General features: G+C 43.9%; 1 protein-coding gene across 1 annotated transcript; it reads left to right on the top strand.

Moving 5' to 3' along the window:
• Nucleotides 1-16,436: 16,436 nt before the first annotated feature.
• LOC123401248 (putative lipase ROG1) lies at nt 16,437-20,516 on the top strand. Its single transcript, XM_045094996.1, has 10 exons — nt 16,437-16,706; nt 17,311-17,378; nt 17,627-17,697; nt 17,794-18,030; nt 18,130-18,293; nt 18,377-18,432; nt 18,512-18,564; nt 18,679-18,799; nt 19,886-19,983; nt 20,093-20,516. Exons 1-10 carry the CDS (start codon nt 16,573-16,575, stop codon nt 20,162-20,164), a joined length of 1,074 nt encoding a protein of 357 aa, XP_044950931.1. The 5' UTR covers nt 16,437-16,572; the 3' UTR covers nt 20,165-20,516.
• The last annotated feature ends 674 nt before the right edge of the window (nt 20,517-21,190 follow it).

The raw sequence follows: 21,190 nt of genomic DNA, 5'->3' as shown, positions 1-21,190 counted from the left end.
TAGGTTACTCTGACTCAGATTGGGATGGAGACTGTGTCGGAAGGAAGTCAACCTGTGGAGGATGCCAATTCCTTGGTCGTTCTTTGGTAAGTTGGTCCTCAAAGAAGAAAAACTGTGTGTCACTTTCTTCCACCGAGGTTGAGTATGTAGCTGCCGCAAGTTGTTGTGCTCAACTATTATGGATGAGGCAAACTTTAAAGGATTACGGTGTCACTTGTGACAAAGTGCCTCTTCTGTGTCACAATGAGAGTGCCATCTAGATATCTCTTAATCTGGTGCAACATAGCAAGACCAAGCATATTGATATACGTCACCATTTCATTCGAGATCATATCAAACAAGGAGATATTGAGGTCCTCTTCATCAACACTCAAGAGCAACTTGCTGATATTTTCACCAAACCTCTAGATGAAGCAAGGTTTCGCGAGTTAAGGCATGAGCTAAATATCATTGATTCAAGTAATGTAGATTGAAACTAGGCACGCCACACCTCACTCATCATTATATTTGGCTTTAGGTGTAGGCATGGACATAGGGGAGTGTTGCTCTCTCAATGAACTTTCCCTCCCCCCATTATGCATAAATTGATCAAGTCTTTCACATTAGCCATTATTGATGGCACTTGTGCTTCAAAGACGAGCTGTGGTCATGAACCCAAGGATAATTCTTCGAGGTGTCATACCATTTGTCTCAAACATTGGTGGCTCCGGCCACCACCCTCTCTTCGTTAGAAGAATCGATTCTGTGTTCCAGTGCGTGCGTGTCTTTTCTTATCTCCATTTGGGTTTTTGTGCCTTTTTCCTTCATTACTGGCAAAGTTCAAAGTCTTTTTTATTGTCGAGGAGAGTGGAGCAAAGTTTCCGGGCATTTTTGACAAGTGGGGCATGGTACTACCGCTCCCAGCACGGCAGTAAATTTTTACTGCCGCTTGACGAGCGGTACTACTGCTCAGCTAGCGGTACTACCGCTGGCCAAGCGGTACTTCCGCGATGATGGCAGTACTACAGCGTCGCCAGGGCCGCATAGGGTTATTTTAGGGCAGGGGCAGTTCTTTTCTCCCCCTACCCATTCATCTCGTGGCTCTCTTCTTTTCCTCTCTCTCCTCTCAAAAGTTGTTGCCGGAGGGACTCACCGGATCTCCTTCTCCGATCACCCTTCTCCGATTCCATTTGGTGGGATCCTCTCCCTCGTGCCATGGACCTCAGTAATGCCCCTCGTTCCCTTCGTTTTTGCCTCGTTTTTGTTGAATCTAGGGTTAGGGGCATGTATGTCGTTCTTGTATCATGGCACCATATCCTCATGCTAAGAGAATTGGGGAGTTCTTGGTTGGTAGTTCTTTCATGTGTAGGGTGACATTTGTTAGTTAGGGTCTCCGGTAGTATCAGATCTGCCAGTTCCATGGTCAGATATGGCACTTAGTCCCCCGTGCGGTATTACCGCTCCTCCTGGAGTGGTACTACCGCTCTAGAGCGGTACTACCGCTGTGAGAGCGGTAGTAAAATTTTACTACCGCTCAAGCAGCGGTACTACCGTTGTTCCCTGAGCTCACAAGAATTACCCTTCCAGCTTTCTTTTATCTGGGCTTTTCTGATGTGTGTTGATCTTTGCCTTGATTTATTGTGTCTTTATGTTGTGTTTTGCATTTGCATGTCATAGGTGGTGGCTCCAGGCGCTCTAACCCACCTCGGGATGCTAGTTCCAAACGACCTCACTCCTTGGATGTCCCCGAAGGTTCTCAAGCTCCAAATTGCAATTTTAAGAAGACTGCTCAGAAGAACAACAACAATGTTCATTGGGATTCCATGCCACTCGTAGAGTTTCAGCTTCGCTCAAAGATCAACCCCTATGTCAGCGATAGGGTTCAGTTTCCCGGCGGAGACATGTTCTGGACCAAGGATCAGTTTCTGATTTATGAAGACGTCATCAAAATGAAGAAGAATGTGTATGTTCCTGTGCAGTGGATTGATATGAACCATCTAAAGAAAGACCCTACATACTTTGGCGAAGCTTTGGCCATGGTGGAACAGCTTCAAATGGTGGAGCTCATCACTTTTCATCATGACTTTTATCATGAGATAGTGGCCCATTTCTTTGCTACTGTCCACTTTCACCCCGATGACGACCGCACGATGACCTGGATGACAAATGGGGAGCTACCGTCTGCTACGTGGAAGGAGTTCATGGACCTTCTGCATGTTCAGGATGAAGGGCTTGAGCACCCAGTTGGCTTGCATCCACACGCTAAGCCTACTTCTCTATCTAAGGAAAAGTTGCTGCCATATTATATTGTGAAGGAATCCCCATCTGGTGAGGTATCCCATGTTATGAACCCATTTCTTGACGTCATGCACTGTATATTTCGCAACACGCTGTTTCCACGAGTTGGCAACAAGGACCAGGTCCACTCTTACCTGGTAGATATGCTTATCATGTGTCAGAAAGGGCGGACTCGCTCCTCTGGGCCATTGGATGTCTCTCACGTCATGTGGAGCGAGCTTTACTCAGTTGTCTTCAACCGTAAGGTCCCAATCGATGGCCCTTATCTGTTTTACCTGATCAAGAAGAAGTGGGCCAAGGCCTTTCCAGCTATTGAGTTACATGCTCCTATGTGGATTCGCCATGAGCCTATCAAGATGAGAAAGAAGGACAACACCTCAACTATACCTGCTGCTGCTGCCACTAGGGAGTCTGATGAGGATGAGGCTCCTACTGAGGATGAGGCTATTCCAGAGTCACGTGTGCCTTCCTTTGTCGAGCCATCGTGGGCCAAGAAGCTCACAGACAGGATGAAGACCTTGTTCTGCATGCAGGCGAAGGAGCAGTACATGACGCATGTCGCTCAAAAGGAGAGCCGTCAGCGCGACAAGCTGATCTTGTGGAAGCTCGACGGACACATCTCCAGTGGGTCTGAGCGTGACATCACCCTGAGGCTGAGTGGATGCAAAAGAACAATCTGCAGTGGGATGCGTCTGACAAGGACTCTGAGGAGGACACCGAAGACGAGACACATGGGGAGTATGTTCAGGAGTTTGATGGCTAAGTTCTCTCCAGTTCGAGCTACCACATGTGCCATAGGTGTCCTCTCTGCCTTTTTGGTATCCCGATGCCAAAGGGGGAGAGAGTGTACGATTTGCGAGTTTCCTCGTTTTTGTTGTTGCTTTATTTGTTGAACTTTAGTTGCTTCGCTGGTTGTCTTTGCTTTGTGGGTGAGACTATGAGACGTAATATTTTATCATATGGTGTGAGACATATGCTATCTCTTCTCTATCTTTATTGTCTTATTATTATCTAGTTTATTAGTAGATTGTGAGTCTTATTATCTTATGCCCTTATCTTCATGCTCACATGTTATGCCTTGCTTCCATGCATAATGTTTATTCTAGTTGTTGCAGGGATTGCTTCGTCTATAAACTCTAGGGGGAGTGCTTCTCTTTGGTTGTGTGTTGGGCAGTCCATATCTTGTCTCTAAAGTTTGCACACATCCAGGGGGAGCCTGTCTCTCGTTTGTAGATTTTTGGTTTGCATATGCTTTCTCTATATCCTTTTTGTGAAAATCCTATATTGTCATCAATCCACCAAAAAGGGGGGATTGTTAGGGCATATTTCTCCCTAAGTGGTTTTAGTGATTGATGACAATGCCTATGCAGACTAATCGTGTGCATTGAGCATTTCAGATAATTCATGACTAGGCACAAGATGATTCAATGCCCCTCAGAGTCTTTCGAATACGGTTGCTTTTTTACGTTTCTCTTTGGTGGATTTGAGTCGTAGGAAAGCCGTACTATTAAGAGGGGGTCCGCGTAAAAAAGGTTTGGGTGGAATCATCACGTACACATTTCTAGTGCACCACCTTTCCCTTGCTACAATGGAGCGCCTACCTATTTTTATGCATGTGCAAAAGGGCTAGCGGTAGTACCGCTTGATACGTCTTCGTCGTATCTACTTTTCCGAACTCTTTTGCCCTTGTTTTGGACTCTAATTTGCATGATTTGAATGGAACTAACCCGGACTGACGATGTTTTCAGCAGAATTGCCATGGTGTTATTTTTGCGCAGAAATAAAAGTTCTTGGAATGACCTGAAAATTTACGAAGAATTTTTGTGGAATATATAAAAAATACTGGCGCAAGAATCAGCGGAGGAAGTGGAGCGTGGAGCCCACAAACCCACCAGGCGCGCCCCCCCTGGCCGCGCCTGGCAGGCTGGTCGGGCCCACAACGCTCCACCGCCTCCAAATCCAGCTCTATTTAGTCCGTCTCACCCGAAAAAAAAATCAAGGAGAAGAGTTCATCGCGTTTTACGATACGGAGGCGCTGCCACCTCCTGTTCTTCCTCTTGAGGGTAGATCTGGAATCCGTTTTGGGCTCCGGAGAGGGGAAATCGTCGCCATCGTCATCATCAACCTTCCTTCATCGCCAATTCCATGATGCTCTTCACCATTCGTGAGTAATCTCATCGTAGGCTTCTGGACTGTGATGGGTTGGATGAGATCTATCATGTAATAAAGTTAGTTTTGACGGGGATTGATCCCTAGTATCCACTATGTTCTAAGATTGATGTTGCTACTACTTTGTCATGCTTAATGCTTGTCACTAGGGCCCGAGTGCCATGATTTCATATCTGAACCTATTATGTTGTCGCCAATATAGTGTTCTTGATCCTATCTTGCAAGTTGTAGTCACCTACTATGTATTATGACCAGGCAACCCCGGAGTGGCAATAGCCGGAACCACTCCCGGAGATGACCATAGTATGAGGAGTTCATGTATTCACTAAGTGTTAATGTGTTGGTCCGGTTCTTTATTAAAAGGAGAACCTTAATATCCCGTAGTTTCCATTAGAACCCCGCTGCCACGGGAGGGATGGACAATAGATGTCATGCAAGTTCTTTTCCCTAAGCACGTATGACTGCATACGGAATACATGCCTACATTAGATTAACGAACTGGGGCTAGTTACATATCTCTCCGTGTTATAACTGTTGCATGATGAATAACATCGAGCATACTCATCCATCACCGATCCAATGCCTACGAGTCTTTTACTACTGGTCCTTGCTATGTTACTTTGGTGCTACTGCTGTCACTACTCCTACTGTTACTCTATTGCTATTGTTGTTACTCTGCTGCTACTGGTTACTGTTGCTACTGGTGCTATCACCCTACTTTGCTATTGATACTTTGTTGCAGATACTAAATCTTTCAAGTGTGGTTGAATTCACAACTCAGCTGCTAATACTTGAGAATATTCTTTGGCTTCCCCTTGAGTCGAATCAATAAATTTGGGTTGAATACTCTACCCTCGAAAACTGTTGCGATCCCTTATACTTGGGGTTATCAAGACCTTTTTCTGGCGCCGTTGCCGGGGAAGCACAGCTATATTCTTTGAGTCACTTGGGATTTACGTCTACTAATCACTATGAGGAATCCAATAGATCCAAGAACTAAAGTCTTGCCCTCAACTACGAGGACAGGTAAGGAACTGCCATCTAGCTCTGCACTTGATTCACCTTCAGTTATGAGTAAGTTTGCAACACCACCTCCTGCTAGAAATCTTGATATGTTGCATGTGCTTGATGATGCTACTTCTGCTGCCCATGATGCTTATGATGATGCTATGCTTGATACTGCTTTGCCTGATGATGCTATGCTTGATACTACTTTGCCACTAGGTGCATTCCTTGATGCACAAATTGCTAGAGTTGCTGCTAGATGTGATGATACTTCTGAAACTGCTGATACTATTGAAGTAGAACCTGCTATTTTGCCTGCTAGAACTAGCTCTCCTAGATATGAATTGCCTGATATGCCTGAGCGTTATGTTATGGAGGGAGAGATAACTGAGGACTTTCTTGCTTGTAAGGATAGCTATGATGTTGAGAACTTACTGCTCAAGTGGAAAGAAAAATCTCTGAACGCTAGGATGAAATACGACCCAAAGTTTGCTACTTCGCCTATCTTTGTGACCGATAAGGATTATGAATTCTCTGTCGACCCTGAGTTAATCACTCTGGTCGAATCTGATCCTTTTCACGGTTATGAGTCTGAAACGGTTGTAGCCCATCTTACCAAACTACACGATATAGTCACCCTATTCACTAGTGAGGAAAAGATCCGCCACTACTATATCCTCAAGTTGTTTCCTTTCTCGCTAAAGGATGATGCTAAGACCTGGTTCACTTCTTTTGCTCCTGGTTGTGTGCGTAGCCCCCAGGATATGGTCTACTACTTCTCTGAAAAATATTACCCTGCCCATAAGAAGCAGACTGCCTTGCAGGAAATATACAACTTTGCACAAGTCGAAGAAGAGAGTCTCCCACAAGCTTGGGGGAGGCTGGTCCAGCTACTGAATGCTTTGCCTGATCACCCTCTTGAGAAGAATGGAATACTTGATATCTTCTATAATGGACTTACCGATGCTTCTAAGTACCACCTAGATAGTTGTGTCGGTTGTGTTTTTAGGGAACGAACTGTAGAACAAGCTGATATCCTATTGAATAATATCTTGTGCAATGAGAATGCTTGGACTATTCCCGAACCACCTCCTAAGCCAACTCCGAAGAAAAGAGGTATTCTATTCCTCAGTCCTGAAGATATGCAAGAAGCTAAGAAATCTATGAAAGAGAAAGGAATTAAATCTGAAGATGTCAAAAATCTACCACCTATGGAAGAGATCCATGGTCTTGATAACCCGATACATGTAGTATAAGTAAATTCTGTGCGTATGTTCAATGAGAGTGATATTCCTTTTGATAAACCTGCTAGCTTATGCGTGGATGAATTTGATAACTTTGTTGCCAAACAACAAAGTTTCAATGGTTATGTTAGCAGACAATTGTAACAGAATGCTCGTATGCTTAGTCATTTAAGTGCTTGTGTGGACAGAAAAGTCAATGCTCTTAAGCTTCTGAGTAAACATGCCTCTATGGTTACTACTCAGGTAGAACAAGTACTTAAGGCTCAGAATGACTTGCTCAATGAGTTGAACGACAATTCTGTCAGAGTCGTCACTAGAGGCGGTAGAATGACCCAGGAACCTTTATATCCTGAGGGTCATCCGAAGAGAATTGAACACGATTCTCAAGGAGTTAGCACTAATGCACCTAGTCATCCTAGAAAGAATAAGAAAGATGATAGGAACTTGCATGCTAGCAACCATGTTGCTGCTACACCTGAGAGTCCAAATGATGTTTCTGTCTCTGATGCTGAAACACAATCTGGTGATGAACATGAGCCTAATGATAATATCAATAGTGATGTTCATGATGATGCTCAACCTAGCAATGATAAGGATTTGGATATTGAACCTGTTGATCTTGATAACCCACAGCCTAAGAATAAGAGATATGATAAGAATGACTTTGCTGCTAGGAAGCATGGTAAAGAAAGGGAACCATGGGTTCAGAAACCCATGCCCTTTCCTCCAAACCAACCAAGAAAAAGGATGATGAGGATTTTGAGCGATTTGTTGAAATGATTAGACCTGTCTTTCTGCAAATGCGTTTGACAGATATGCTCAAAATGTCTCCCTATGCTAAGTACATGAAGGATATTGTGACTAATAAGAGGAGGATACCTGAGGTTGAGATTTCCACCATGCTCGCTAATTACACCTTCAAGGGTGGTACTCCTAAGAAACTAGGTGATCTCGGAGTGCCCACTATACCTTGCTCCATTAAAGGAAACTACATTAGAACTGCTTTATGCGACTTTTGGAGCCGGTGTTAGTGTTTTGACTCTCTCTCTTTATCGTAGGCTTGAACTGGATAAGTTGACACCCACTAAAATCTCTCTGCAAATGGCCGACAAATCAACTGCTTTCCCTATCTGCATTTGCGAGGATGTGCCTGTTGTGGTTGCTAACGTCACTATCTTAACAGACTTTGTTATTTTGGATATTCCCAAGGATGATGCCATGGCTGTCATCCTTGGAAGACCCTTTTGAAACACTGCAGGGGCTGTTATAGATTTCAACAAAGGCAATGTCACTTTCCATGTCAACGGTAATGAGCATACAATGCACTTTCCGAAGAAACAATATCGAGTACATTGCATCAATGCTATCGAAAAAACTTCATTGATTCTTATTGGGAGCTTTGAATACCCTATTCCTCCTGTTAAGATGAAGTATGATTTGCTTGTTGGGGAGATAAACATCCCCATTGAGGTAACCTAGTGACTATTCGGAAATTCTTCGTCTTCTTTTGTGATTTGAAAAGTTTGTCAAGGAGACTTGATCAACCTCATTGACGGATTTCTTTTGATGACCATGAGATGGATGAATCGAGGAGTCACAAACCTCTGTTCCAAGCTTTCACCTTCGGTTGCTTAGAAGAAAAATGATAGATTTAGTTTACTTTTCCCTATTTTCTGCTTTTAGCGTCCCGTAGAAAAGTACCCCGAAAATAAAAGTTTTCTGAATGTCGTGAAAATCAAGTATGATTTTTTCTGGAATTTTTGAAAAATACTGAGACGAAGAGCTAGTCTGGGGGCTGCACCAGTGGGCCACAAGCCCTGGAGGCGCGGGCACCCCCTGGTCGCGCCTACCGGGCTTGTGGGGCCCATGTGCACCCCCTCCACTCATTATAGCTCCCATCTGCGTCTCCTACCTCCAGAAAAAATCGTTTCACAGCTCAAACCCGTGTTCTTGCTCTTCTTGCTGGGATTTTCGATCTCCTTGCTCAAAGCACCATTCTCCGAACTGTTTTGGGGAAATTTCTCCTTGGTAAGTGACTCCTCCATTGGTCCAATTAGTTTTTGCTCTAGTGCCTTATACTTCGCGTATTTTTGCTGCCTTGGTGACCCTATTCTTGAGCTTTGCATGCTAATTTTAGCTGGTCCCAAGTAGTTTTGATGTGTAATATGGCTTCTAGGCACTTGTGGGAGTAGTTGTTATGAGTTTTGTTGAGCCTTGTTCACTTTTCCTTAGAGTCACTAAAAAAATTCAGAAATTTTCAGAGATAGAAAAGGGAAAAGATGAGGAGGTTCTTAAGAGGCTCTTCAAGCCGTGACCCCAAGGATGATGGGAGTGAGAAGAAGAAACCCAAGTATCCAGTCCCTTGAGTTGTAGAAGTTCAAGCATGCGAGTGGCCAAGCGATGTGTTCTTACGCGCCGCCGGACTCTATGAGGACTTTTATTACTTGGTGGAGAACGCAGGCCTTACCGCCTTCGTTGAAGATAAGTGTCTGCAATACCTCCTCCACACTAATATCTTCGTGCAAAGCTTTAACTTCTATCCGAGGAAGAATCCTCCTATGGTTGAGTTCAAATTATATGATATCCCCCAGCGCATGTCACTCCAGGATTTTTGCAATGTTTGCAAATTGCCTTTTGTTGGGGATACTCATGAACCTTGTCCACGGGACTTGGAGGCTTTCATAGATACTATTGCTGTAGGAGAGGAGAGAGGAGTGTCTTGCGCCAGAGCTGCTAGCATACATTTTCCCGTGCTTCTGTACTTCTCACTATTCGTGGGAAAATGTTTGATTGGCCATGGGAAAGCTGGGTCCCTTAGCTCCCCAGATCATGCGGTCTTGCGCGAAGCCCTTTATAATGACAAAAATTATAGCTTGGGCGCTATAGTAGCTCAATGGTTGAACACGAACCGTTCTAAAGGCGTTGTCTATGGAGGTATCTATGCTACCCGTCTTGCTAGATATTTTGAGATACCTATTAGACTGGACGAGGAAGAAGATATTCTTCTTCCCGAGAGATATCTAGATTACGATAGCATGGTTCGCCGTGACTTTCTTGATAGAGATATAAATAGAAGGATGATTTATAACCTGGTATTTAGTCACGGTACTCGTGAGACTATTACTTTGCATGCTCCATCTTTGTTCAATCTTCATGCAGGCAGGTACATTATTATGCCCTCGGACATCTACGCATATTGGGGCTTAGCCCAACCACAGGTGCCCGTGCCCGAGCCACCAGTCGAGTACCAGACGCCAGTTTATCAGTGGGAGCCAGAGGAGCTCACACAGCAGTGGCATCCTCAGTCCACTCCGGAGTACCCCGGAGCTGGTTATTTCCCTCCTTGGGAGTAGACCAACTTAGGGCAAAAGCCTAAGCTTGGGGGAGTACGTGTTTCTCATCGACTTTACATTCTTGCTTATGCTTTCACTTTGTTCGTCGATGTTCACACTTTGCCACTGTATCATCCATGCTAGTTTATTTGTTTTTCTCATTTTCTTTTCATGTGTTTGTCTAGTTTGAGAAAAACCCAAAAAGATTTTCTTGTTCTTCTTTTGCTTGTTGGGAGCTTTCCCGTGTAAATAGTTATCTTTTTCTTTGGGTCAAGGTAGAATACCATGGTTACAATGTTTAGTGGCTCTCGCATGCATACCTGTTTATCTGTCAAAGAGCCATATTACTTTGTCTTCTCCTTTGTGTTTGCCTGTAGATTCCATCTTAGTACAATGCACGAGCACCTTATTATTGTTCACATCGTTCGGTCGTGCAAGTGAAAGGCAATAATGACGATATATGATGAAGTGACTTTGCCTGGAAAAGCTGGTATGAACTCAATCTATTTTGTTTTTGTAAATATGACTAGCTCATCATTCCAGATTCAGCTTTGTTGTGAGAGAAACATGTTTGCAATGACAACTTAGAGATCATAGTTTTTGATGCCATGCTTAATTAGCTAGGAGCTTATAATGGTTTCTCTTGGATGCCAACATGAATTTTGAGATGACTATGATGTAGTATGATAGGATAGTATCCTCCTTTGAATGTTTCCAGTGGCTTGACTTGGCACATGTTCACGCATGTAGTTGAAACAAAATCAACATAGCCTCTATGATATTCATGTTCATGGTGATTTATGTCCTACTCATGCTTGCACTCATTATTGGTTAATCTCAATGCATTTTGATGAATGTTGTCGCTCTCTAGTTGGTCGCTTCCCAGTCTTTTGCTAGCCTTCACTTGTACTAAACGAGAATAATGCTTGTGCATCCACTTCCATAAACCCAAAGTTGTTCCATATGAGTCCACCATACCTACCTATATGCGGTATCTACCTGTTGTTCCAAGTAAATTTGCATGTGCCACTCTCTAAACCTTCAGGAAATAATCTGTTTTGCATGCCCGAACCGCTCATGTGGTGACAGGGGGCTATCAGTATCTTCCATGCTAGGCGCGTTATCCTCGATATGTGTTTATTCACTATCATTCACGAGAAAGGGGCCGGTAATTGAAATTCCCAGTTCCATGCTCAAATCAAAAAGATAATTGCAACCAAAACTCCCCCTGGATTGATATTGGTATGGACGGCACCCGAGGATTCGGCTAGTCGTGGAGTGTGATTGATCGGTGGTGGGGGAGTCAAAATTTTACTTTTCTGTTTAGGAACCGCCTATAGCATGTGTAGCGTGGAAGATGGTGAGAACTCTTGGTCATTGCTTTGACAATGAAAGCATGCCACCCAAAATTATTATCTCTATTTTAAAAAGCTTGAGCTCTGGCACCTCTGCAAATCAATGCTTCCCTCTATGAAGGGCTTGTCTATTTATGTTCCTGTTGAGTCATCCTCTTCTTATAAAAGCACCAATTAGAGAGCACCTCTGTCATTTTTATGCTTTACTTCTAACTGTTATTGAGTATGGCTGTGCCTGGATCTTCTTTGCCATGAATTACAATGTTTAGTCAGCCCTTGGTCTTTGAAGGTGCTCTGCATTTATGTTTTGCGGTCTCAGAAAGAGCTAGCGAGATACCATATGTTCGTACTGCTTCATGATTGTTTTGATTGAAGTGTTGATGTTTGAGACTTATTATTACTTGCTCGCTAGTTGATTATGCCATTGATATGAGTTTACCGTCAGACCTAGATGTCATTTGCTTATGTGGTTAGCTTGTGATCTTGCTGAAATTCTGGTTATGAGTTACACATAGTTGCAACAACAAGATCAAACAGAGTTCGTAAAAGTTTTTCTTTTGTCTCTTTCAGTTTGTCAACTGAATTGCTTGAGGACAAGCAAGGCTTTAAGCTTGGGGGAGTTGATACGTCTCCGTCGTATCTACTTTTCCGAACTCTTTTGCCTTGTTTTGGACTCTAATTTGCATGATTTGAATGGAACTAACCCGGACTAACGATGTTTTCAGCAGAATTGCCATGGTGTTGTTTTTGCGCAGAAATAAAAGTTCTCGCAATGACCTGAAAATTTACGGAGAATTTTTGTGGAATATATAAAAAATACTAGCGCAAGAAATCAACAGAGGAAGTGGAGCGTGGAGCCCACAATCCCACCAGGCGTGCCCCCTTGGTCGCGCCTCGCAGGCTTGTGGGGCCCACAACGCTCCACCGCCTCCAAATCCAGCTCTATTTAGTTTGTCTCGCCCAGAAAAAATCAAGGAGAAGAGTTCATCACGTTTTACGATACGGAGGAGCCGCCACCTCCTGTTCTTCCTCTGGAGGGCAGATCTGGAGTCCGTTCTGGGCTCCGGAGAGGGAAAATCGTCGCCATCGTCATCATCAACCTTCCTTCATCGCCAATTCCATGATGCTCTTCACCATTCGTGAGTAATCTCATCGTAGGCTTGCTGGACGGTGATGGGTTGGATGAGATCTATCATGTAATCAAGTTAGTTTTGACGGGGATTGATCCCTAGTATCCACTATGTTCTGAGATTGATGTTGCTACTACTTTGCAATGCTTAATGCTTGTCACTAGGGCCCGAGTGCCATGATTTCATATCTGAACCTATTATGTTGTCGCCAATATATGTGTGTTCTTGATCCTATCTTGCAAGTTGTAGTCACCTACTATGTGTTATTGACCCGACAACCCCGGAGTGACAATAGCCGGAACCACTCCCAGAGATGACCATAGTATGAGGAGTTCATGTATTCACTAAGTGTTAATGTGTTGGTCCGGTTCTTTATTGAAAGGAGAACCTTAATATCCCGTAGTTTCCATTAGGACCCCGCTGCCACGGGAGGGGTGGACAATAGATGTCATGCAAGTTCTTTTCCCTAAGCATGTATGACTACATACGGAATACATGCCTACATTAGATTGACGAACTGGACCTAGTTACATATCTCTCAGTATTATAACTGTTGCATGATGAATAACATCCGGCATAATCATCCAGCACCGATCCAATGCCTACGAGTCTTTTACTACTGGTCCTTGCTACGTTACTTTGCTGCTAATGTTGTCACTGCTGCTACTGTTACTCTGTTGCCCACTGTTGTTACTCTGCTGCTACTGGTTACTATTACTACTGCTTCTATCACCCTACTTTGCTACTGATACTTTGCTGCAGATACTAAATCTTTCAGGTGTGGTTGAATTGATAACTCAGCTGCTAATACTTGAGAATATTCTTTGGCTTCCCCTTGAGTCGAATCAATAAATTTGGGTTGAATATTCTACCCTCGAAAACTCTTGCGATCCCCTATACTTGTGGGTTATCACCGCTCTAAGGGCGGTAGTAATTTTTTACTACCGCTCCATGAGCGGTACTACCGCCCACGGGGCGGTAGTAGTTTTTTACTACCGCTACGTCGGACTTTTTGTGCATCCTTTTCCCCCACAGTGGTAGGCACGGTAGTATTTTCTTACTACCGTGGTTGGTGAGCTGCGCTCCCAGAGCGGTAGTACCGCTTGGCTAGTGCAGTTGGTGGGTGAGTAACGGTTGGATTGTACCCCCACTATATATAGGTGTCTTCTTCCCCGAGAAGCCTACCTCTCACCTCCCCAAGCTCCATTATTGCTCCAAAAGCTTATTCTTGCCCGATCTCTCTCCCTAGCCAATCAAACTTGTTGATTTCCTAGGGATTGCTTGAGAGGGCCTTGATCTACAGTTCCACCAAGAGATATTTGATTCCCCCACCAATCCCTTGCGGATCTTGTTACTCTTGGGTGTTTGAGCACCCTAGACGGTTGAGGTCACCTCGGAGCCACATTCCATTATGGTGAAGCTTCGTGGTCTTGTTGGGAGCCTCCAAGCTTTGTGTGGAGATAGCCCCAACCTTGTTTGTAAAGGTTCGGTCGCCGCCTTCAAGGGCACCAATAGTGGAATCACGACATCTCGCATTATGTGGGGGCGTGAGGAGAATACGATGTTCCTAGTGGCTTCTTGGGGAGCATTGTGCCTCCACACCGCTCCAACGGAGACATACTTCCTGTCAAAGGGAAGGAACTTCGGTAACACATCCTCGTCTCCACCGGTTCCACTTGCGGTTATCTCTTACCTTTACTTTGTACTTATTTTGGTTGTGGTGTATTCCGTGCACTTGTTATCCTTGTGGTTAGCATCATATAGGCTGCTCACCTAGTTGTTCACATAGAGAACATTTTGTTGCTAACGCTAATTTGTTAAGACAAGCTAAAAATTGGTATTTTCCTATTCACCCCCCCCCCCTCTAGTCAACCATATCGATCCTTTCAGGGCTGTCACACAACAAGAGAAAGATGAGCACTAAGAACTAACAACAGTAGCAAGAACACGAGAATGACCACTAGTAACAACACTAAGAACTAACAATGTGGCAATACAAAGTAATAACGTGGCACTACAAACTTACAACGTGGCAGAACAAAGTAACAATGTGGCACTAAAACGATGCAAACTAACACTACATTATGAATAATCTAGCCATGTGGGGTGAATAAAGTACGCATGTACTCTGGTTCATCCCCAAAGAGTGGATTCTCATCGAATCCGATCGAATCGGATCGAATCGGGTTGAATCTATTATCCACAGTCTAATCTAGCACAATAAGAACTACCCTAATAACCCTAAGTACGAATCAAAGATATATTTGAGAGCTTAGAGTGAGGATTGACGGTGTAGCGTATGCCGACTGTGAAGAAAAACTCGAGGGGGCAAGAGGGGTGTCGCCGTCGTCGGTGAAGAGGACATGACCATTCCGAGGGTCGCGGACGTGGACCTCTTCCTGCGCCAGCTCGAAGATGACGCCAGCGTCCTGGAGCTCCCCTTTCCTTGCATCAGACACAGTGGAGAAAACCCTTGTATGGGGGGGGCAAAAATACCCCCATAAGAGGGGTCGGCAAAGGACGACGCATACATGTATTGGATCCCCACAATGTTTGAACCAAAGGAGTAGACCACCGGCTCCGGTGTCGGAGCCGAAGTGACCGCCGTATGCGCTACATTGGCCCGGGGCGGCGGCATGGTGCGAAAGGGGAGGGAGCTCGGAGTGACGCCGCTAGATATAGTCCGATAGAGGAGAGGCTCGCACCCCACCTCTCTTGGATGAGATTGTTGTCGGCGATGACCGGAGTGTGTGGGGCATGGCAAGATGGCGGTGTTGCCATCAGAGAAACCAAACAGGCGGTAAGGTGCGAAAGAGGGAGTGGATGTGAACTGGCGAGGAATGTGTCGGGATGGGGTGTGGGGGGTTATCAGCCGTTGCGTCGTCTCCCGCGCTTCCCCAAGCGTGAAGGCGCTCGCCATGCGTGATTCGAGCAAGCCTGGCTCGCAAAAAACGACTGATTCGACCGTTCCTCCAGAGTCAAGCCCATACTTGCTTTGAGGTTCATGCGGGCCACAAATCGCATGCGAGCACAACCAAATGTGCCAAATTCTGCCCGAGCAGGCCTAGCCCGACCTAATGCAGCCTACCAAACGCGTCCTTAGTAGCTCATGACTCGGTCACTGAACTTGTGAGTTTTGTGTCCCCTTCGCAGTTGAGATTATCGGCTGGCCCTCCTGGATGCCAGCTTCTCCGGGACTATGATCTTCCCAAGTCGCGGTTGCCGGTATTTTCTAGTCTACATCGACAACAACTTGACCTTTGCTTTTACAATCTTTTGGGTTTCAACAAGGTTGTTTCAGTACCCGAATCCTAAAGTCTACACACCACGTACCACGAGTGAATGCAAAAGGAACACAACACTGATTTCTTCAAGGGCTTGCCTGCAATTTTATATTCTTGTAAGGAAGATTTTTTTTTGCCGGAATGCCTCGTTTTATTTAATACATTGCCTTGGGACATTTAAAAAAAAACAATACTATGTTTCTAGATCATGATAATTGTTTGTTCAATTTTGTTTATCTTATTTAGAACATTTTTTTTATCTTTTTTATTGGACGACTAAACAATTTGTTTATTTATACGGGTAACAGCTCATAAAACAAGTCCTTTAAAAAAATCAGAAGATAAGCCAAGCACCACATGTGTAGAAGTTGGCGATTCCAGCCGCAAAAAAAAAAAAAATGCTGATTCTCTTGATCTTCCTCCGCCGTCTGCCGGTGGTTGGACTTGCTTCCTTGGTTCTCCGCCGGTGTGTTCTGCCATTCGGATTGGGCCGCCACGCCTACCTCCCAACCGTGCTCTGCTCGTCCCAGACAGGTGGTCCCCGTCAGCAACGTCTTCCCCACCTGTCACCCTCCGCCTCCAATCACATGCCTTCTCCTTTCTCACCCGTTTCGTGTTGGCGTACACGCGGCGTCGCGATTCGCCCGCCCTATAAGACACTCTGCCCCTTTCCCCGAGCAGCCCCTCTGCCGCCTATCCGTTTCCTTCCCCCCACTTCCGGCCCCCTCCGCGCGCGCCGTGTGCGTGCGTTCGTGTTGGGCGGGCGGGTCAGTTAAATGGGCGACCTCGAAGACGGAGACTGCCGGGAGGCTGCGGCGGCGCCCGAGGAGGAGGCGGCAGCGCCGGAGCCGGAGCCGGCCGTAGGCGGGGCCGACCACCTGGTGATCATGGTCCACGGGATCGTTGGGAGGTACGGGCCTACTTGCTAAGCTTGCGGGCCTCCTGCGGCGACCCGGCATCGATCTTGTTCTCTGTGTTTGTCCAGTGATTTGGCCTCATTTTTCAGGAAAGAAAAGTAATTTGGCTTCCTAAATTGCTCGATTCTCCTAGCGACACGTACATACGTTTTTTCTCCCTTCTATATGGGACCCGTCGGTTGTCTCCAAAGCTTTGCGGATTTAGGATTGACGCGATAGTTCTCTTATAATGTTTTTACTTCTATTTTGGAATTCTGGTTGGTATAGTAGGAGATGAACATGGACGACCTCTACATTTCTATCTACTTTTTGATAATAAAATGGAATAATTTGATCACTTAGAATGTCATGGTAGCAGACTAAATTGAGATGGGTTATCGCTTCATACCATGTACTAGTTCACACGGATTCGGCTGGTTTGGCATTTCCAGCAGAGCAGGCAAAATTAGGCCCCCGTATCACTGAATTCAGAGTGCCTAACTAGCTGAATTTAACACCCAATGCATCCGCACATGTATATTGCAACTATGAATAATCGAGAGATTCCTACTTTGGCATTTGCCCATGGTATTGATATTTCTCTCGTTATTTGTACAGCACAGCGGATTGGAAATTTGGAGCTGAGCAATTCCATAAGTTGCTAGAAGGCAGAGTCATAGTTCATTGTAAGGTCTACTCATTCCCGCATGTTCATCGCCTATCTTATTGGTGTTAACTATTAAGTTTAGTGAGCTATTATTGCAATGAAATAAGAAAAAACTGTTGTGGCAGATAACAATAGATTTCCTCTCTCCCTCTACTTCCATTATTCCAATTGAAGTCGTACAGAGCCTATTTCTTCTACAGTATGGAAGCTCTTTCTGGGTTATGAACATTTCCTTGTGGATAGTCCAATGATATGTTAATTCTCTAGGTAGTAGCAGCAACATGCACAAGCTAACTTTAGATGGCATTGATGTGATGGGTGAACGGTTGGCACAAGAGGTTAGTTTTTCATTATGCATCTTGCATTTTTCATCTTCCTTTCTGCGCTTTATGTCTTCGTTCCCCCAATTTAATGACAAAAATTTAGCAAGCCAGGTTATTGAAGAAATCAACAAAAGACCACAGATAACAAAGATATCTTTTGTTGCGCATTCCGTTGGAGGATTGGTTGCAAGATATGCCATCGGTAGACTCTATAGACCACCTAGACAAGCACTTGCAAATTGTCCTCAGAGTTTGAGAGACAGCAACAGAGGCAACATACATGGGCTTGAGGCGGTCAACTTCATAACTGTTGCATCACCACATCTTGGTTCTAGAGGAAACAAGCAGGTAGTGGTTTCATTCTATCTTATGTTACTGTGTTCAGAACTGGAGAAAACATATAATATTTCCATCTTACGCCAATGTTTTTTTTAAACCAATATACAGGTTCCTTTCCTTTTTGGAGTTACTGCGATAGAAAAGTTTGCGTGCTGCATCATTCACTTAATATTTAGAAGAACTGGCAAGCACCTATTTCTTACTGATAATGATGATGGAAAGCCTCCATTGTTGCAATGTATGGTGGATGATTCTGGGGACCTGCGGTTCATGTATGCTTGTCTGCCAACTGCCTCTATGTGCTTGGATTGTGAATACTTGTATGTTTTCATGCTTACGGATTTTTCTATTGTAGATCTGCTTTGCAAGCATTTCAGCGGAGAGTTGCATATTCCAATGTTGGTTACGATCGTATCCTTACTTTAATCCTTAAATAAGGTTGTAAAATAAACACTTTCTTGAGGTTTTTCCATAACTGATATTGATTAAGATATTGTTGGATGGAGGACATCATCAATTAGAGGGGCCTCCGAACTACCCAAGGTACAATTTATGAACTTCTGTGTAATTTTTTATTTTGATATGTAACCGTGAATCTATATCATAACACTTTCAGTTAGTTTGGCATTTGTAACTTGATTTGATTGCGTTTTGTAGTGGGTTGATTCGACAAGCAAGATTTATCCACATATTGTATATGAGGAACTATCCAAAGCAGAATCTCTTGATCAATGTGCTGATGTTGCTGACATGGACAAGGATAACTGCACTCTAGAAGGTTTGCATTATTATTTTGACTAAACTACGATTATGTTGTATTTCACTATGGAATGACTAGTTTCTTATAAACAAAAGGGTTCTTAGAGAAATGTTATTAAATACCACTAAGATGGAAAGCTTAGTTCTCAGTTAGATTTTACTAGCTGTGTTATTTGAATCATTATTTTGTTTATGTGTACTAAATGGGAGTTGACGATGCTGCATTTTATGCGCGTTGATACGCCATATTGAGAATAAGCATCCCAACTTCTGCTGGTTTCAAACATGACCTAACTAAGTGGAAAATAACAAACATTACTATTGACAGCATACTTATCATTTTTGTCAGACAGCATACTTATCATTTTTCGTCAGACAGCATACTTATCATTTTTGTTTCTTCTAGCATAATTTGAGTTTAAAGTTGGAACTTAAAGGATGCTATGACATTGCATGAGCTATATGTAAAAAAAAACATGTTGATTTAGTGCTCTAACTGAACCCTTGTTTTACACTCGTCTCCAAGGGAGGGCTGAGGGCTGCCTTCAGTTTTGCACTTCTTCGCTTGATCCAGAAAACAAAGCAAACTATTGCTTCTCAGTTTGGAATAGTCAGGGCATGGGAACATCCGGACATGACACCAATTGTCATGTTGTGGTTGTTTAACGTGCCATGCCATGTTGCATAGGATCCCTGACCACACACCATATTTCCTGTGGCGCATATGACTCTAGAATGCTTAGATGTAACATGATGTCGGCAGATACGGTCATAAATGAGACCATGTTCAAGGACGGTTTTCAGACTAATCCAGATAAATCATTGCTCCTACCTCCCTGTTCACTGCCATGACTTATGGTTGTGGTGTTCCGTGTTAGATCTTGTGGTTGGGCTGTCATCTTTTTCTATGTTTCTTTTTTCTGTTGGGAGAAATCTTTTTCTATGTTCCTTTAGTCATGAGTTTCCACAAACTGTCTAATGTGACATCCAAGGAATCAGAAATTGCAACTCGTGTCATCATCGTTTGACACATGCTCTTAGTTCCTATATCAGTCCTTGAAGCAGAAGTGGACCTGATGGGCTAACTTTGCGTGAAATATTGCAGAACGGCTTTTGAGAGGACTTAAGCGTGTGTCATGGGAAAAGGTGGACGTCAGCTTCCATAATAGCAAAGCAAGATCTGCTGCACACAGCGTAATTCAGGTACGCCTTTGGCTCTCAAACACCGTCCATGCTCTGATATCCAGTTATCCACACAGCGCTAGTGCTGAGGCTGAGGTGTTGCCTTCCTATAAATTGCAAATTCAAACAGGTAAAAGATCCCGTCATGCATAGCGAAGGTGCCGATGTCATAAAGCATATGATCGACCATTTCGTTGCATAGTGGACAGCCCCGATCTCTGGAAACAAAGATTGTGTTGTGATCATACACGAGTCGCTAACCGCGGAGTCGCCGAGCCTGGTGAGCACGTTTATGGCAATCCCAGGAATCAAGTGTCATATAGAAGGCGTTCAGAAAGTCGGAAGTGTTTGTAGATAAGTAAATATATATATATATATATATATAGGGTCGTGTCGTTCTTTAATCTTTCGCTCATTAATCTTTCGCAATTATTATGCAATATGTATGTTGTGTGCGGTGTGAGCATAGTATCGGCTTTGTGCTTGTAAAATGTAAATCTCCACCACTGTTTTATCAATGTTGATACGTTGGGGCACACTTTTTAAGGGGAAAACGTCGCAAGGATAGTGGTTGTCAGAGATGCAAAGGCACTGCTGATATTTGACAAACCTGATGGCAAGCGGTCTTTATCTTCTTCCTTTTCCACTTTGTATATGTGCTATCTTTTTTTTCTGATCGAGTGGCAGAAACGACTGCCTTTTCTTTACACACACAAAAAAAAAATGCACATTCTAATTTAGACCGGCAAAACAAAATTCGAAACTTTTAACTCAAGGATCTACTCCCTCCGTTACTAAATATAAGTCTTTCTAGAGATTTCATTAGTAAACTACATATGGATGTATATAGACATGTTTTAGAGTATAGATTCAATCATTTTGCTCCGTATGTAGACCCTTAGTGAAATCGCTTAAAAGACTTATATTTAGGAACGGAGGAAGTAATGAAGAAAAGGGGAAGGCAACAGCTGATACGTAGGACTAGAAAACGAACGATGAGTTGAACGCTTCAGTAGCCTGTAGGCTGTTTGTCAAAAGTAAATGAAAAAGTAGCCTGGAGGCTGGGATCAAACATGGTTCAGAAAATACTATCCTGTCATCACCTGCACTGGCAGCATGACATCACTAATCACAACAGGAATGTTTGTGTAATTTGAATGCTTGCACGTTTCATAGAAAAAATATCCTTAAAAACAAACTCAGCTCCCAGAAAAAAAGAGAGGACATT

Source organism: Hordeum vulgare, chromosome 6H (genome assembly GCF_904849725.1).
Source record: "Hordeum vulgare subsp. vulgare chromosome 6H, MorexV3_pseudomolecules_assembly, whole genome shotgun sequence".
In the NCBI taxonomy this organism is placed as follows: domain Eukaryota; kingdom Viridiplantae; phylum Streptophyta; class Magnoliopsida; order Poales; family Poaceae; genus Hordeum; species Hordeum vulgare.
This window is presented reverse-complemented; position numbering and strand designations above follow the sequence as displayed.